At 42.0% G+C, this 20,000-nt stretch overlaps 1 protein-coding gene across 3 annotated transcripts in view; it reads left to right on the forward strand.

Moving 5' to 3' along the window:
• LOC118936828 (WD repeat-containing protein 19-like) overlaps nt 1-20,000 on the forward strand; it is an 84,520-nt gene that overhangs the window by 50,193 nt on the left and 14,327 nt on the right. For all 3 annotated transcript variants that reach the window (XM_036934225.1, XM_036934226.1, XM_036934223.1), the window contains exons 24-32: nt 951-1,033; nt 1,149-1,232; nt 6,755-6,901; nt 7,616-7,740; nt 7,989-8,098; nt 9,433-9,501; nt 12,148-12,225; nt 12,491-12,587; nt 18,384-18,508. In XM_036934225.1, the coding sequence (XP_036790120.1) occupies nt 951-1,033; nt 1,149-1,232; nt 6,755-6,901; nt 7,616-7,740; nt 7,989-8,098; nt 9,433-9,501; nt 12,148-12,225; nt 12,491-12,587; nt 18,384-18,508 (918 nt within the window). The remainder of the gene's footprint in view (nt 1-950; nt 1,034-1,148; nt 1,233-6,754; nt 6,902-7,615; nt 7,741-7,988; nt 8,099-9,432; nt 9,502-12,147; nt 12,226-12,490; nt 12,588-18,383; nt 18,509-20,000) is intronic.

Below are 20,000 nucleotides of genomic sequence, written 5' to 3' on the forward strand. Positions count from 1 at the left end.
CTCTATCTCTCTCTGTTTCTATCTGTCCTGAAGGTATCAGTCTCTACCTCTATCTCTCTCTGTTTCTATCTGTCCTGAAGGTATCACTCTCTACCTCTATCTATTTCTATCTGTCCTGAAGAAATACTGTGGGGTTATACTGGAGAACATGAAGGTTTCACTCTCTACCTATATCTCTCTCTATTTATATCTGTCAGAAGTATCAGAAGAGACAGTAGTAATTCTCTCTGTCTGTATCAGAAGAGACAGTAGTAATTCTCCATCTCTGTCTGTATCAGAAGAGACAGTAGTAATTCTCTCTGTCTGTATCAGAAGGGACAGTAGTAATTCTCTCTGTCTGTATCAGAAGAGACAGTAGTAATTATCTCTGTCTGTATCAGAAGAGACAGTAGTAATTATCTCTGTCTGTATCAGAAGAGACAGTAGTAATTCTCTCTGTCTGTATCAGAAGAGACAGTAGTAATTATCTCTGTCTGTATCAGAAGAGACAGTAGTAATTCTCCCTCTCGGTCTGTATCAGAAGAGACAGTAGTAATTATCCCTCTCTGTCTGTATCAGAAGAGACAGTAGTAATTCTCCCTCTCTGTCTGTATCAGAAGAGACAGTAGTAATTATCTCGGTCTGTGTTGTATCAGAAGAGACAGTAGTAATTCTCCCTCTCGGTCTGTATCAGAAGAGACAGTAGTAATTCTCCCTCTCTGTCTGTATCAGAAGAGACAGTAGTAATTCTCCCTCTCTGTCTGTATCAGAAGAGACAGTAGTAATTCTCCCTCTCTGTCTGTATCAGAAGAGACAGTAGTAATTCTCCCTCTCTGTCTGTGTTGTATCAGAAGGGACAGTAGTAATTATCCCTCTCTGTCTGTATCAGAAGAGACAGTAGTAATTCTCCCTCTCTGTCTGTATCAGAAGAGACAGTAGTAATTCTCTCGGTCTGTGTTGTGTTTCTACAGCAGTTCTCTGAAGCAGCCCAGCTGTATGAGAAGGGGCAGTACTATGACAAGGCTGCCTCAGTCTACATACGCTGCAAGAACTGGTGAGACACACACACACACACACACACACACACACACACACACACACACACACACAGAAAAACACATACTCTAATATTTTCAGCCAACGTCTCTCTCTCTCTCTCTCTCTCTCAGGTCTAAAGTAGGAGAGTTACTTCCTCAGGTCTCCTCTCCTAAGATCCACCTGCAGTACGCCAAGGCCAAGGAGGTGGACGGCAAGTAGGTACAACCTCCATGGTTTAAGGAGACAGTGTGAGGGATAATATTATGGTTTAAGGAGGCAGTGTGAGGGACTGGGATAATATTATGGTTTAAGGAGGCAGTGTGAGGGATAATATTATGGTTTAAGGAGACAGTGTGAGGGATAATATTATGGTTTAAGGAGGCAGTGTGAGGGACTGGGATAATATTATGGTTTAAGGAGGCAGTGTGAGGGACTGGGATAATATTATGGTTTAAGGAGGCAGTGTGAGGGACTGGGATAATATTATGGTTTAAGGAGACATTGTGAGGGATAATATTATGGTTTAAGGAGGCAGTGTGAGGGACTGGGATAATATTATGGTTTAAGGAGACAGTGTGAGGGACTGGGATAATATTATGGTTTAAGGAGGCAGTGTGAGGGATAATATTATGGTTTAAGGAGGCAGTGTGAGGGATAATATTATGGTTTAAGGAGACAGTGTGAGGGATAATATTATGGTTTAAGGAGGCAGTGTGAGGGATAATATTATGGTTTAAGGAGGCAGTGTGAGGGACTGGGATAATATTATGGTTTAAGGAGGCAGTGTGAGGGATAATATTATGGTTTAAGGAGTCAGTGTGAGGGATAATATTATGGTTTAAGGAGGCAGTGTGAGGGATAATATTATGGTTTAAGGAGGCAGTGTGAGGGATAATATTATGGTTTAAGGAGTCAGTGTGAGGGATAATATTATGGTTTAAGGAGGCAGTGTGAGGGATAATATTATGGTTTAAGGAGTCAGTGTGAGGGATAATATTATGGTTTAAGGAGGCAGTGTGAGGGATAATATTATGGTTTAAGGAGGCAGTGTGAGGGACTGGGATAATATTATGGTTTAAGGAGGCAGTGTGAGGGACTGGGATAATATTATGGTTTAAGGAGACATTGTGAGGGATAATATTATGGTTTAAGGAGGCAGTGTGAGGGACTGGGATAATATTATGGTTTAAGGAGACAGTGTGAGGGACTGGGATAATATTATGGTTTAAGGAGCCAGTGTGATGGATAATATTATGGTTTAAGGAGACAGTGTGAGGGACTGGGATAATATTATGGTTTAAGGAGACAGTGTGAGGGACTGGGATAATATTGTGGTTTAAGGAGAGAGTGTGAGGGACTGGGATAATATTATGGTTTAAGGAGACAGTGTGAGGGATAATATTATGGTTTAAGGAGGCAGTGTGAGGGATAATATTATGGTTTAAGGAGGCAGTGTGAGGGATAATATTATGGTTTAAGGAGGCAGTGTGAGGGACTGGGATAATATTATGGTTTAAGGAGACAGTGTGAGGGACTGGGATAATATTATGGTTTAAGGAGACAGTGTGAGGGATAATATTATGGTTTAAGGAGACAATGTGAGGGATAATATTATGGTTTAAGGAGGCAGTGTGAGGGATAATATTATGGTTTAAGGAGACAGTGTGAGGGATAATATTATGGTTTAAGGAGGCAGTGTGAGGGACTGGGATAATATTATGGTTTAAGGTGGCAGTGTGAGGGATAATATTATGGTTTAAGGAGACAGTGTGAGGGATAATATTATGGTTTAAGGAGGCAGTGTGAGGGACTGGGATAATATTATGGTTTAAGGAGTCAGTGTGAGGGACTGGGATAATATTATGGTTTAAGGAGACAGTGTGAGGGATAATATTATGGTTTAAGGAGGCAGTGTGAGGGACTGGGATAATATTATGGTTTAAGGAGGCAGTGTGAGGGATAATATTATGGTTTAAGGAGACAGTGTGAGGGATAATATTATGGTTTAAGGAGGCAGTGTGAGGGATAATATTATGGTTTAAGGAATCAGTGTGAGGGACTGGGATAATATTATGGTTTAAGGAGTCAGTGTGAGGGACTGGGATAATATTATGGTTTAAGGAATCAGTGTGAGGGACTGGGATAATATTATGGTTTAAGGAGTCAGTGTGAGGGACTGGGATAATATTATGGTTTAAGGAGGCAGTGTGAGGGATAATATTATTGTTTAAGGAGTCAGTGTGAGGGATAATAGTATGGTTTAAGGAGACAGTGTGAGGGACTGGGATAGTATTATGGTTTAAGGAGGCAGTGTGAGGGATAATATTATGGTTTAAGGAGACAGTGTGAGGGATAATATTATGGTTTAAGGAGGCAGTGTGAGGGATAATATTATGGTTTAAGGAGACAGTGTGAGGGATAATATTATGGTTTAAGGAGGCAGTGTGAGGGATAATATTATGGTTTAAGGAGACAGTGTGAGGGATAATATTATGGTTTAAGGAGACAGTGTGAGGGACTGGGATAATATTATGGTTTAAGGAGGCAGTGTGAGGGATAATATTATGGTTTAAGGAGGCAGTGTGAGGGATAATATTGTGGTTTAAGGAGGCAGTGTGAGGGATAATATTATGGTTTAAGGAGGCAGTGTGAGGGACTGGGATAATATTATGGTTTAAGGAGGCAGTGTGAGGGATAATATTATGGTTTAAGGAGACAGTGTGAGGGATAATATTATGGTTTAAGGAGGCAGTGTGAGGGATAATATTATGGTTTAAGGAGACAGTGTGAGGGATAATATTATGGTTTAAGGAGGCAGTGTGAGGGATAATATTATGGTTTAAGGAGACAGTGTGAGGGATAATATTATGGTTTAAGGAGACAGTGTGAGGGATAATATTATGGTTTAAGGAGGCAGTGTGAGGGACTGGAATAATATTATGGTTTAAGGAGGCAGTGTGAGGGATAGTATTATGGTTTAAGGAGACAGTGTGAGGGTTAATATTAGGGTTTAAGGAGACAGTGTGAGGGACTGGGATAATATTATGGTTTAAGGAATCAGTGTGAGGGACTGGGATAATATTATGGTTTAAGGAGGCAGTGTGAGGGACTGGGATAATATTATGGTTTGAGGAGACAGTGTGAGGGAAAATATTATGGTTTAAGGAGGCAGTGTGAGGGACTGGGGTAATATTATGGTTTATGGAGGCAGTGTGAGGGATAATATTATGGTTTAAGGAGGCAGTGTGAGGGACTGGGATAATATTATGGTTTAAGGAGGCAGTGTGAGGGATAATATTATGGTTTAAGGAGACAGTGTGAGGGATAATATTATGGTTTAAGGAGGCAGTGTGAGGGATAATATTATGGTTTAAGGAGGCAGTGTGAGGGATAATATTATGGTTTAAGGAGGCAGTGTGAGGGGTAATATTATGGTTTAAGGAGGCAGTGTGAGGGATAATATTATGGTTTAAGGAGGCAGTGTGAGGGACTGGGATAATATTATGGTTTAAGGAGGCAGTGTGAGGGACTGGGATAATATTATGGTTTAAGGAGGCAGTGTGAAGGATAATATTATGGTTTAAGGAGTCAGTGTGAGGGATAATATTATGGTTTAAGGAGACAGTGTGAGGGATAATATTATGGTTTAAGGAGGCAGTGTGAGGGATAATATTATGGTTTAAGGAGGCAGTGTGAGGGACTGGGATAATATTATGGTTTAAGGAGGCAGTGTGAGGGATACTATTATGGTTTAAGGAGGCAGTGTGAGGGATAATATTATGGTTTAAGGAGGCAGTGTGAGGGACTGGGATAATATTATGATTTAAGGAGGCAGTGTGAGGGATAATATTATGGTTTAAAGAGGCAGTGTGAGGGACTGGGATAATATTATGGTTTAAGGAGGCAGTGTGAGGGACTGGGATAATATTATGGTTTAAGGAGGCAGTGTGAGGGATAATATTATGGTTTAAGGAGACAGTGTGAGGGATAATATTATGGTGTAAGGAGGCAGTGTGAGGGATAATATTATGGTTTAAGGAGGCAGTGTGAGGGACTGGGATAATAGTATGGTTTAAGGAGGCAGTGTGAGGGATTATATTATGGTTTGAGGCAGTGTGAGGGACTGGGATAATATTATGGTTTAAGGAGGCAGTGTGAGGGATAATATTATAGTTTAAGGAGGCAGTGTGAGGGACTGGGATAATATTATGGTTTAAGGAGGCAGTGTGAGGGATAATATTATGGTTTAAGGAGTCAGTGTGAGGGATAATATTATGGTTTAAGGAGGCAGTGTGAGGGACTGGGATAATATTATGGTTTAAGGAGTCAGTGTGAGGGACTGGGATAATATTATGGTTTAAGGAGTCAGTGTGAGGGATAATATTATGGTTTAAGGAGGCAGTGTGAGGGATAATATTATGTTTTAAGGAGGCAGTGTGAGGGATAATATTATGGTTTAAGGAGACAGTGTGAGGGATAATATTATGGTTTAAGGAGGCAGTGTGAGGGACTGGGATAATATTATGGTTTAAGGAGGCAGTGTGAGGGACTGGGATAATATTATGGTTTAAGGAGACAGTGTGAGGGACTGGGATAATATTATGGTTTAAGGAGACAGTGTGAGGGACTGGGATAATATTATGGTTTAAGGAGACAGTGTGAGGGACTGGGATAATATTATGGTTTAAGGAGACAGTGTGAGGGATAATATTATGGTTTAAGGAGGCAGTGTGAGGGATAATATTATGGTTTAAGGAGTCAGTGTGAAGGATAATATTATGGTTTAAGGAGGCAGTGTGAGGGAGAATATTATGGTTTAAGGAGGCAGTGTGAGGGACTGGGATAATATTATGGTTTAAGGAATCAGTGTGAGGGACTGGGATAATATTATGGTTTAAGGAGACAGTGTGAGGGATAATATTATGGTTTAAGGAGGCAGTGTGAGGGATAATATTATGGTTTAAGGAGGCAGTGTGAGGGACTGGGATAATATTATGGTTTAAGGAGACAGTGTGAGGGATAATATTATGGTTTAAGGAGGCAGTGTGAGGGATAATATTATGGTTTAAGGAGGCAGTGTGAGGGATAATATTATGGTTTAAGGAGTCAGTGTGAGGGATAATATTATGGTTTAAGGAGTCAGTGTGAGGGATAATATTATGGTTTAAGGAGGCAGTGTGAGGGTTAATATTATGGTTTAAGGAGGCAGTGTGAGGGATAATATTATGGTTTAAGGAGGCAGTGTGAGGGACTGAGATAATATTATAGTTTAAGGAGGCAGTGTGAGGGATAATATTATGGTTTAAGGAGGCAGTGTGAGGGATAATATTATGGTTTAAGGAGGCAGTGTGAGGGATAATATTATGGTTTAAGGAGGCAGTGTGAGGGACTGGGATAGTATTATGGTTTAAGGAGTCAGTGTGAGGGACTGGGATAATATTATGGTTTAAGGAGGCAGTGTGAGGGATAATATTATGGTTTAAGGAGGCAGTGTGAGGGACTGGGATAATATTATGGTTTAAGGAGGCAGTGTGAGGGATAATATGATGGTTTAAGGAGGCTGTGTGAGGGACTGGGATAATATTGTGTGTGACAGGTTTAAGGATGCTGTGTGAGGGACTGGGATAATATTGTGTGTGTCAGTTTTAAGGAGGCTGTGTGAGGGACTGGGATAATATTGTGTGTGTCAGGTTTAAGGAGGCTGTGTGAGGGACTGGGATAATATTGTGTGTGACAGGTTTAAGGAGGCTGCCCAGGCCTATGAGAGTGCCAGGGACTGGGACAACGTGATCCGGGTGTTGCTGGATCACCTCAACAACCCTGAAGACGCCGTCCGCATTGTCAGGGAGACGCAGAGCATCGACGGGGCCAAGATGGTTGCCAGGTGGGGACTGTCAGGCAGCGAGACACACAGTCAGAGGGACAGTCAGAAGGACTGTCACACAGTCAGAGGGAGAGACAGTCAGGCAGCGGGACAGTCAGGCAGTGAGACAGACAGTCAGGCAGTGAGACAGACAGTCAGGCAGCTAGACAGACAGTCAGCGAGACTGTCAGGCAGCAAGACAGACAGTCAGTCAGCGAGACAGACAGGCAGCGAGACAGACAGTCAGGCAGCGAGACAGACAGTCAGGCAGCGAGACAGACAGTCAGGCAGCGAGACAGACAGTCAGGCAGCTAGACAGACAGTCAGCGAGACTGTCAGGCAGCAAGACAGACAGTCAGGCAGCGAGACAGACAGTCAGGCAGCGAGACAGACAGTCAGGCAGCGAGACAGACAGTCAGGCAGCGAGACAGTCAGGCAGCGAGAAAGTCAGGCAGCGAGAAAGTCAGGCAGCGAGACAGACAGTCAGACAGACAGTCAGTCAGCGAGACAGTCAGGCTGCGAGACAGACAGTCAGGCTGCGAGACAGACAGTCAGGCTGCGAGACAGACAGTCAGGCTGCGAGACAGACTACTTTTATTATGATTCTAAGTGGTGTGTTTGTGTGTGTGTGTGAGTCTGTGTGTGTGTGTGTGTGTGTGTGAGTCTGTTTGTTTATGTCTATCTCTGTGTGTGTGTGTGTGTGTTCATGTCTATCTGTGTGTGTGTGTGTTTCAGGTTCTTCCTGCGTCTAAGTGACTACGGCTCAGCCATCCAGTTCCTGGTGTTGTCCCACTGTAACGACGAGGCCTTCCAGCTGGCACAGCAACACGGGCAGATGGACAGCTACGCTGACATCATCAGTCAGTCTCTCTCTGTGTCTACGGGGAGGGAGGGGGTCTGGGCTGGGGGGTGGGGGGTCTGTGTGTCTACGGGGAGGAGGGGGGTGTCTGGGGGCTGAGAGGGGGGGGGGGTGTCTGTGGGGAGAGTGTAGGAGGGGGGAGTCTATCAGATGTACCCTGTTAGTGTTGATGCATCATAATAAGTGGAAAGTAGTGAATGTGTGTGTGTGTGTGTGTGTGTGTATGTGTGTGTGTGTGTGTGTGTGCAGGCTCTGAGGCCACCCAGGAGGACTACCAGAGTATGGCTCTCTACTTCCAGGGGGAGAACAAACACCTGCAGGCTGGGAGGTTCTTCCACAAGTGTGGCCAGTACAGCAAAGTACTCATCTATCTATCTATCTATCTATCTATCTATCTATCAGTATAGCAAAGTACTCATCTATCTATCTATCTATCTATCTATCTATCTATCTATCTATCTATATATCTATCAGTACAGCAAAGTACTCATCTATCTATCTATCTATCTATCTATGTATCTATCTATCAGTACAGCAAAGTACTCATCTATCTATCTATCTATCTATCAGTATAGCAAAGTACTCATCTATCTATCTATCTATCTATCTATCTATCTATCTATCTATCTATCTATCTATATATCTATCAGTACAGCAAAGTACTCATCTATCTATCTATCTATCTATCTATCTATCTAACAGTACAGCAAAGTACTCATCTATCTATCTATCTATCTATCTATCTATCTATCTATCTATCTATCAGTACAGCAAAGTACTCATCTATCTATCCATCTATCTATCTATATCTATCTATCTATCAGTACAGCAAAGTACTCTCTATCTATCTATCCATTCAATTCAATTCAAGGGCTTTATTGGCATGGGAAACATGTGTTAACATTGCCAAAGCAAGTGAGGTAGACAACATACAAAGTGAAAATATAAAGTGAAAAACAACAAAAATTAACAGTAAACATTACACATACAGAGGTTTCAAAACAGTAAAGACATTACAAATGTCATATTATATATATATATATACAGTGTTTTAACAATGTACAAATGGTTAAAGGACACGATAAAATAAATAAGCATAAATATGGGTTGTATTTACAATGGTCTATCTATATCTATCTATCTATCTATCTATCAGTACAGCAAAGTACTAATCAATATATCTATATATATCTATCAGTACAGCAAAGTATTTATCTATCTATATCTATCTATCAGTACAGCAAAGTACTCTCTATCTATCCATTCATCCCTTCTGTCTGTCTATCTATCCATTCATCCCTTCTGTCTGTCTATCTATCCATTCATCCCTTCTGTCTGTCTATCTATCCATTCATCCCTTCTGTCTGTCTATCTATCCATTCATCCCTTCTGTCTATCTATCTATCCATTCATCCCTTCTGTCTGTCTATCTATCCATTCATCCCTTCTGTCTATCTATCTATCCATTCATCCCTTCTGTCTATCTATCTATCCATTCATCCCTTCTGTCTGTCTATCTATCCATTCATCCCTTCTGTCTGTCTATCTATCCATTCATCCCTTCTGTCTATCTATCTATCCATTCATCCATCCACCCCCCATTAATAAATTGGCCCATTCACTCACTCACTCACCCACCCTCTCTCTCTTCTCTCTCTCTCTCTCTCTCTCTCTCTCTCTCTCTCTCTCTCAGGCCCTGAAGCACTTCCTGAAATGTCCCAACACTGATGACAACCTGGCCATCGAGATGGCTATAGAGACGGTGACAGGAGTGTGTGTGTGTGTGTGTTTAACTGTTTCTAGGGGGTTTTAAGGTTAGAATTAGGGTTAGGAGCTAAGGTTATTTTTAGGTTTAGGGTTAAGAGTATGGGTTAGGAACTAGGGTTAGGGTTAAGGTTAGAATTATGGTTAGGAGCTAAGGTTAGTTTTAGGGTTAGGAACTAGGGTTAGGGTTAAGCTAAGAGCTAAGGTTAGTTTTAGGGTTAAGAGTATGGTTTAGGAACTAGGGTTAGGGTTAAGACTATGGGTTAGGAACTAGGGTTAAGACTATGGGTTAGGAACTAGGGTTAAGAGTATGGGTTAGGAACTAGGGTTAAGAGGGGGTTAAGAGTATGGGTTAGGAACTAGGGTTAAGAGTATGGGTTAGGAACTAGGGTTAAGAGTATGGGTTAGGAACTAGGGTTTAGGGTTAGGAACTAGGGTTAGGAACTAGGGTTAAGAGTATGGGTTAGGAACTAGGGTTAAGAGGGGGTTAAGAGTATGGGTTAGGAACTAGGGTTAAGAGGGGGTTAAGAGTATGGGTTAGGAACTAGGGTTTAGGGTTAAGAGTATGGGTTAGGAACTAGGGTTAGGGTTAGGAACTAGGGTTAGGAACTAGGGTTAGGAACTAGGGTTAAGAGTATGGGTTAGGAACTAGGGTTAAGAGTATGGGTTAGGAACTAGGGTTAGGGTTAGGAACTAAGGTTTAGGGTTAGGAACTAGGGTTAAGAGTATGGGTTAGGAACTAGGGTTAAGAGTATGGGTTAGGAACTAGGGTTAGGGTTAGGAACTAGAGTTTAGGGTTAGGAACTAGGGTTAAGAGTATAGGTTAGGAACTAGGGTTAAGAATATGGGTTAGGGTTAAGAGTATGGGTTAGGATGGGTTAGGAGTTAGGGTTAGGAACTAGGGTTAAGAGTATGGGTTAGGAACTAGGGTTAAGAGTATGGGTTAGGAACTAGGGTTTAGGGTTAAGAGTATGGGTTAGGAACTAGGGTTTAGGGTTAAGAGTATGGGTTAGGCACTAGGCTTAAGAGTATGGTTTAGGGTTAAGAGTATGGGTTAGGATGGGTTAGGAACTAGGGTTAAGAGTATGGGTTAGGATGGGTTAGGAACTAGGGTTGAGAGTATGGGTTAGGAACTAGGGTTGAGAGTATTGGTTAGGAACTAGGGTTAAGAGTATGGGTTAGGATGGGTTAGGAACTAGGGTTAGGAACTAGGGTTAAGAGTATGGGTCAGGAACTAGGGTTGAGAGTATGGGTTAGGAACTAGGGTTAAGAACTAGGGTTAAGAGTATGGGTTAGGAACTAGGGTTAAGAGTATGGGTTAGGAACTAGGGTTTAGGGTTAAGAGTATGGGTTAGGAACTAGGGTTAAGAGTATGGTTTAGGGTTAAGAGTATGGGTTAGGATGGGTTACGAACTAGGGTTAAGAGTATGGGTTAGGAACTAGGGTTGAGAGTATGGGTTAGGAACTAGGGTTGAGAGTATGGGTTAGGAACTAGGGTTAAGAGTATGGGTTAGGAACTAGGGTTAAGAGTATGGGTTAGGAACTAGGGTTGAGAGTATGGGTTAGGAACTAGGGTTGAGAGTATGGGTTAGGAACTAGGGTTAAGAGTATGGGTTAGGAACTAGGGTTAAGAGTATGGGTTAGGAACTAGGGTTAGGAACTAGGGTTAAGAGTATGGGTTAGAAACTAGGGTTAAGAGTATGGGTTAGGAAAAATAATATTTTGAATAGGACGGAATTGTGTCCCCACAAGGTTAGTTATACAAGACTGTGTGTTTAGGGTAAGAGTGTCCCCACAAGGTTAGTTATACAAGACTGTGTGTTTAGGGTAAGTGTGTCCCCACAAGGTTAGTTATACAAGACTGTGTGTTTAGGGTAAGTGTGTCCCCACAAGGTTAGTTATACAAGACCGTGTGTTTAGGGTAAGTGTGTCCCCACAAGGTTAGTTATACAAGACTGTGTGTTTAGGGTAAGTGTGTCCCAACAAGGTTAGTTATACAAGACTGTGTGTTTAGGTTAAGTGTGTCCCCACAAGGTTAGTTATACAAGACTGCGTGTTTAGGGTAAGTGTGTCCCCACAAGGTTAGTTATACAAGACCGTGTGTTTAGGGTAAGTGTGTCCCCACAAGGTTAGTTATACAAGACTGTGTGTTTAGGGTAAGTGTGTCCCCACAAGGTTAGTTATACAAGACTGTGTGTTTACGGTAAGTGTGTCCCCACAAGGTTAGTTATACAAGACTGTGTGTTTAGGGTAAGTGTGTCCCCACAAGGTTAGTTATACAAGACCGTGTGTTTAGGTTAAGTGTGTCCCCACAAGGTTAGTTATACAAGACTGCGTGTTTAGGGTAAGTGTGTCCCCACAAGGTTAGTTATACAAGACTGTGTGTTTAGGGTAAGTGTGTCCCCACAAGGTTAGTTATACAAGACTGTGTGTTTAGGTTAAGTGTGTCCCCACAAGGTTAGTTATACAAGACTGCGTGTTTAGGGTAAGTGTGTCCCCACAAGGTTAGTTATACAAGACTGTGTGTTTAGGGTAAGTGTGTCCCCACAAGGTTAGTTATACAAGACTGTGTGTTTAGGGTAAGTGTGTCCCCACAAGGTTAGTTATACAAGACTGTGTGTGTGTGTGTGTGTGTGTTTTCCAGGTGGGCCAAGCCAAGGATGAGTCTTTGACCAATCAGCTGATTGATTACCTGATGGGGGAAAGTGACGGCATGCCCAAGGTAATCAATATTATACTAACTTATCAATATCTGTCTGTCTGTCTGTCTGTCTGTCTGTCTGTCTGTCTGTCTGTCTGTCTGTCTGTCTGTCTGTGAGAGAGATTTGTATTTTACACTATAAGCATTGTGTGGGCTCTCTGTCCCCACCCCTCCACCTGCCACCCAATCCGTGCGTTTGCTCTCTCTGACGTGCCGTCTGATAGGCTCCCTGTCAGATGGCAGCCAATCACTGAGTAGTGGTGTTGTCTTCCCCCTTTCCTCCCAGGATGCCAAGTACCTGTTCCGTCTCTACATGGGCCTGCTGCAGTACAGAGAGGCAGCGTGTACTGCCATCATCATCGCTAGAGAGGAGCAGTCTGCAGGTACACACTCACATATATATAGAGAGGAGCAGTCTGCAGGTACACACTCACACATATATATAGAGAGAGGAGCAGTCTGCAGGTACACACTCACATATATATATATAGAGAGGAGCAGTCTGCAGGTACACACTCACATATATATATATAGAGAGGAGCAGTCTGCAGGTACACACTCACATATATATATATAGAGAGGAGCAGTCTGCAGGTACACACTCACATATATATATATAGAGAGGAGCAGTCTGCAGGTACACACTCACATATATATATAGAGAGGAGCAGTCTGCAGGTACACACTCACATATATATATATAGAGAGGAGCAGTCTGCAGGTACACACTCACATATATATATATAGAGAGGAGCAGTCTGCAGGTACACAATCACATATATATATAGAGAGGAGCAGTCTGCAGGTACACACTCACATATATATATAGAGAGGAGCAGTCTGCAGGTACACACTCACATATATATATAGAGAGGAGCAGTCTGCAGGTACACAATCACATATATATATATAGAGAGGAGCAGTCTGCAGGTACACAATCACATATATATATAGAGAGGAGCAGTCTGCAGGTACACAATCACATATATATATAGAGAGAGGAGCAGTCTGCAGGTACACACTCACATATATATAGAGAGGAGCAGTCTGCAGGTACACACTCACACATATATATAGAGAGAGGAGCAGTCTGCAGGTACACACTCACATATATATATATAGAGAGGAGCAGTCTGCAGGTACACACTCACATATATATATATAGAGAGGAGCAGTCTGCAGGTACACACTCACATATATATATATAGAGAGGAGCAGTCTGCAGGTACACACTCACATATATATATATAGAGAGGAGCAGTCTGCAGGTACACACTCACATATATATATAGAGAGAGGAGCAGTCTGCAGGTACACACTCACATATATATATATAGAGAGGAGCAGTCTGCAGGTACACACTCACATATATATATAGAGAGAGGAGCAGTCTGCAGGTACACACTCACATATATATATATAGAGAGGAGCAGTCTGCAGGTACACACTCACATATATATATAGAGAGAGGAGCAGTCTGCAGGTACACACTCACATATATATATATAGAGAGGAGCAGTCTGCAGGTACACACTCACATATATATATAGAGAGAGGAGCAGTCTGCAGGTACACACTCACATATATATATATAGAGAGGAGCAGTCTGCAGGTACACAATCACATATATATATATAGAGAGGAGCAGTCTGCAGGTACACAATCACATATATATATATAGAGAGGAGCAGTCTGCAGGTACACACTCACATATATATATAGAGAGAGGAGCAGTCTGCAGGTACACACTCACATATATATATATAGAGAGGAGCAGTCTGCAGGTACACAATCACATATATATATATAGAGAGGAGCAGTCTGCAGGTACACAATCACATATATATATATAGAGAGGAGCAGTCTGCAGGTACACAATCACATATATATATAGAGAGAGGAGCAGTCTGCAGGTACACACTCACATATATATATATAGAGAGGAGCAGTCTGCAGGTACACAATCACATATATATATAGAGAGGAGCAGTCTGCAGGTACACACTCACATATATATATATAGAGAGGAGCAGTCTGCAGGTACACAATCACATATATATATAGAGAGGAGCAGTCTGCAGGTACACAATCACATATATATATATAGAGAGGAACAGTCTGCAGGTACACAATCACATATATATATAGAGAGGAGCAGTCTGCAGGTACACACTCACATATATATATATAGAGAGGAGCAGTCTGCAGGTACACAATCACATATATATATATAGAGAGGAGCAGTCTGCAGGTACACACTCACATATATATATATAGAGAGGAGCAGTCTGCAGGTACACACTCACATATATATATATAGAGAGGAGCAGTCTGCAGGTACACAATCACATATATATATAGAGAGGAGCAGTCTGCAGGTACACAATCACATATATATATAGAGAGAGGAGCAGTCTGCAGGTACACACTCACATATATATATAGAGAGGAGCAGTCTGCAGGTACACACTCACATATATATATAGAGAGGAGCAGTCTGCAGGTACACAATCACATATATATATAGAGAGGAGCAGTCTGCAGGTACACAATCACATATATATATATAGAGAGGAGCAGTCTGCAGGTACACAATCACATATATATATAGAGAGGAGCAGTCTGCAGGTACACACTCACATATATATATATAGAGAGGAGCAGTCTGCAGGTACACAATCACATATATATATATAGAGAGGAGCAGTCTGCAGGTACACACTCACATATATATATAGAGAGGAGCAGTCTGCAGGTACACACTCACATATATATATATAGAGAGGAGCAGTCTGCAGGTACACACTCACATATATATATAGAGAGGAGCAGTCTGCAGGTACACAATCACATATATATATATAGAGAGGAGCAGTCTGCAGGTACACAATCACATATATATATAGAGAGGAGCAGTCTGCAGGTACACAATCACATATATATATATAGAGAGGAGCAGTCTGCAGGTACACACTCACATATATATATATAGAGAGGAGCAGTCTGCAGGTACACAATCACATATATATATATAGAGAGGAGCAGTCTGCAGGTACACAATCACATATATATATAGAGAGGAGCAGTCTGCAGGTACACAATCACATATATATATAGAGAGGAGCAGTCTGCAGGTACACACTCACATATATATATAGAGAGGAGCAGTCTGCAGGTACACACTCACATATATATATATAGAGAGGAGCAGTCTGCAGGTACACAATCACATATATATATATAGAGAGGAGCAGTCTGCAGGTACACACTCACATATATATATATAGAGAGGAGCAGTCTGCAGGTACACACTCACATATATATATATAGAGAGGAGCAGTCTGCAGGTACACACTCACATATATATATATAGAGAGAGGAGCAGTCTGCAGGTACACACTCACATATATATATATATAGAGAGGAGCAGTCTGCAGGTACACACTCACATATATATATAGAGAGGAGCAGTCTGCAGGTACACACTCACATATATATATATAGAGAGGAGCAGTCTGCAGGTACACACTCACATATATATATAGAGAGAGGAGCAGTCTGCAGGTACACACTCACATATATATATAGAGAGGAGCAGTCTGCAGGTACACACTCACATATATATATAGAGAGGAGCAGTCTGCAGGTACACACTCACATATATATATAGAGAGAGGAGCAGTCTGCAGGTACACACTCACATATATATATAGAGAGGAGCAGTCTGCAGGTACACAATCACATATATATATAGAGAGGAGCAGTCTGCAGGTACACACTCACATATATATATATAGAGAGGAGCAGTCTGCAGGTACACACTCACATATATATATAGAGAGGAGCAGTCTGCAGGTACACACTCACATATATATATATAGAGAGGAGCAGTCTGCAGGTACACACTCACATATATATATAGAGAGGAGCAGTCTGCAGGTACACACTCACATATATATATATAGAGAGGAGCAGTCTGCAGGTACACACTCACATATATATATAGAGAGGTATGCAAAGTTGTCATGAAGGCAAAGGGTGGGTTAGGTACTAACTAAAGGGTGGGTTAGGTACTAACTAAAGGGTGGGTTAGGTACTAACTAAAGGGTGGGTTAGGTACTAACTAAAGGGTGGGTTAGGTACTAACTAAAGGGTGGGTTAGGTACTAACTAAAGGGTGGGTTAGGTACTAACTAAAGGGTGGGTTAGGTACTAACTAAAGGGTGGGTTAGGTACTAACTAAAGGGTGGGTTAGGTACTAACTAAAGGGTGGGTTAGGTACTAACTAAAGGGTGGGTTAGGTACTAACTAAAGGGTGGGTTAGGGTTAGGTACTAACTAAAGGGTGGGTTAGATACTAACTAAAGGGTGGGTTAGGTACTAACTAAAGGGTGGGTTAGGTACTAACTAAAGGGTGGGTTAGGTACTAACTAAAGGGTGGGTTAGGTACTAACTAAAGGGTGGGTTAGGTACTAACTAAAGGGTGGGTTAGGTACTAACTAAAGGGTGGGTTAGGTACTAACTAAAGGGTGGGTTAGGTACTAACTAAAGGGTGGGTTAGGTACTAACTAAAGGGTGGGTTAGGTACTAACTAAAGGGTGGGTTAGGTACTAACTAAAGGGTGGGTTAGGTACTAACTAAAGGGTGGGTTAGGTACTAACTAAAGGGTGGGTTAGGTACTAACTAAAGGGTGGGTTAGGTACTAACTAAAGGGTGGGTTAGGTACTAACTAAAGGGTGGGTTAGGTACTAACTAAAGGGTGGGTTAGGTACTAACTAAAGGGTGGGTTAGGTACTAACTAAAGGGTGGGTTAGGTACTAACTAAAGGGTGGGTTAGGTACTAACTAAAGGGTGGGTTAGGTACTAACTAAAGGGTGGGTTAGGTACTAACTAAAGGGTGGGTTAGGTACTAACTAAAGGGTGGGTTAGGTACTAACTAAAGGGTGGGTTAGGTACTAACTAAAGGGTGGGTTAGGTACTAACTAAAGGGTGGGTTAGGTACTAACTAAAGGGTGGGTTAGGTACTAACTAAAGGGTGGGTTAGGTACTAACTAAAGGGTGGGTTAGGTACTAACTAAAGGGTGGGTTAGGTACTAACTAAAGGGTGGGTTAGGTACTAACTAAAGGGTGGGTTAGGTACTAACTAAAGGGTGGGTTAGGGTTAGGTACTAACTAAAGGGTGGGTTAGATACTAACTAAAGGGTGGGTTAGGTACTAACTAAAGGGTGGGTTAGGTACTAACTAAAGGGTGGGTTAGGTACTAACTAAAGGGTGGGTTAGGTACTAACTAAAGGGTGGGTTAGGTACTAACTAAAGGGTGGGTTAGGTACTAACTAAAGGGTGGGTTAGGTACTAACTAAAGGGTGGGTTAGGTACTAACTAAAGGGTGGGTTAGGTACTAACTAAAGGGTGGGTTAGGTACTAACTAAAGGGTGGGTTAGGTACTAACTAAAGGGTGGGTTAGGTACTAACTAAAGGGTGGGTTAGGTACTAACTAAAGGGTGGGTTAGGTACTAACTAAAGGGTGGGTTAGGTACTAACTAAAGGGTGGGTTAGGTACTAACTAAAGGGTGGGTTAGGTACTAACTAAAGGGTGGGTTAGGTACTAACTAAAGGGTGGGTTAGGTACTAACTAAAGGGTGGGTTAGGTACTAACTAAAGGGTGGGTTAGGTACTAACTAAAGGGTGGGTTAGGTACTAACTAAAGGGTGGGTTAGGTACTAACTAAAGGGTGGGTTAGGTACTAACTAAAGGGTGGGTTAGGTACTAACTAAAGGGTGGCTACTTTAAAGTATCTCAAATGTAAAATATTGTTTTATTTGTTCAACACTTTTTTGGTTACTACATGATTCCATATTCTATATGTGTTATTTCATAGTGTTGATGTTCTCACTATTATTCTACAATGTGGAAAATAGTAAAAAAAATAAAAATAAAACCCCTTGAATGAGTAGGTGTTCTAGAACCCTGGAATGAGTAGGTGTTCTAGAACCCTGGAATGAGTAGGTGTTCTAGAACCCTGGAATGAGTAGGTGTTCTAGAACCCTGGAATGAGTAGGTGTGTCCACACTTTTGACTGGTACTGTACATACACACAGTCATAAATATACACACAGTCATAAATATACACACAGTCATGTACATATCTTAAAGGACGTGTTTGTGTGCATGTGTGTTCCAGGGAACTACCGTAGCGCCCATGACGTGCTGTTCAGTATGTACACTGAGCTGCAGACACAGAAGATCAGAATCCCTGCTGAGATGAACACCAACCTCATGATCCTCCACTCATACATCCTGGTTAAGGTAGAACTACACTACCCAGCATCCTCCACTGCTCTACCACTACATACCCAGCATCCTCTACTGCTATACCACTACACTAGCCAGCACCCTCTAATGCTCTACCACTACACTAGCCAGCACCCTCTACTGCTATACCCCTACAATACCCAGCATCCTCTACTGCTATACCACTACACTAGCCAGCATCCTCTACTGCTCTACCACTACACTAGCCAGCATCCTCTACTGCTATACCCCTACAATACCCAGCATCCTCTACTGCTATACCACTACACTAGCCAGCACCCTCTAATGCTCTACCACTACACTAGCCAGCACCCTCTACTGCTATACCCCTACAATACCCAGCATCCTCTACTGCTCTACCACTACACTAGCCAGCACCCTCTACTGCTATACCACTACACTAGCCAGCACCCTCTACTGCTATACCCCTACAATACCCAGCATCCTCTACTGCTCTACCACTACACTAGCCAGCATCCTCTACTGCTCTACCACTACACTAGCCAGCATCCTCTACTGCTATACCACTACACTACCCAATATCCTCTACTGCTATACCACTACACTACCCAGCATCCTCTACTGCTATACCACTACACTACCCAGCATCCTCTACTGCTATACCACTACACTACCCAGCATCCTCTACTGCTATACCACTACATTAGCCAGCATCCTCTACTGCTATACCACTACACTACCCAGCATCCTCTACTAGGATAGAACTGCACTCCTGGGGGCCAGTTGATGATACCTGATGCTGTGATTATGGATTGATTGGTGTATGGGTGTATTGGTTGGTTGATGTATTGGTTGATGTATTGGTTGGTTGATGTATTGGTTGATGTATTGGTTGGTTGATGTATTGGTTGGTTGGTGTATTGGTTGGTTGATGTATTGGTTGGTTTGTGTATTGGTTGGTTGATGTATTGGTTGGTTGATGTATTGGTTGATGTATTGGTTGGTTGATGTATTGGTTGGATGATGTATCGGTTGGTTGATGTATTGGTTGGTTGATGTATTGGTTGGTGTATTGGTTGGTTGATGTATTGGTTGGTGTATTGGTTGGTTGGTGTATTGGTTGGTTGATGTATTGGTTGGTTGATGTATTGGTTGATGTATTGGTTGGTTGATGTATTGGTTGGATGATGTATCGGTTGGTTGATGTATTGGTTGGTTGATGTATTGGTTGGTGTATTGGTTGGTTGATGTATTGGTTGGTGTATTGGTTGGTTGGTGTATTGGTTGGTTGATGTATTGGTTGGTTGGTGTATTGGTTGGTTGGTGTATTGGTTGGTTGATGTATTGGTTGGTTGATGTATTGGTTGGTGTATTGGTTGGTTGGTGTATTGGTTGGTTGATGTATTGGTTGGTTGATGTATTGGTTGGTTGATGTATTGGTTGGTTGATGTATCGGTTGGTTGATGTATTGGTTGGTTGATGTATCGGTTGGTTGATGTATTGGTTGGTTGATGTATTGGTTGGT

This window comes from Oncorhynchus mykiss, chromosome 10 (assembly GCF_013265735.2).
Source record: "Oncorhynchus mykiss isolate Arlee chromosome 10, USDA_OmykA_1.1, whole genome shotgun sequence".
NCBI classification, from domain to species: Eukaryota; Metazoa; Chordata; class Actinopteri; order Salmoniformes; family Salmonidae; genus Oncorhynchus; species Oncorhynchus mykiss.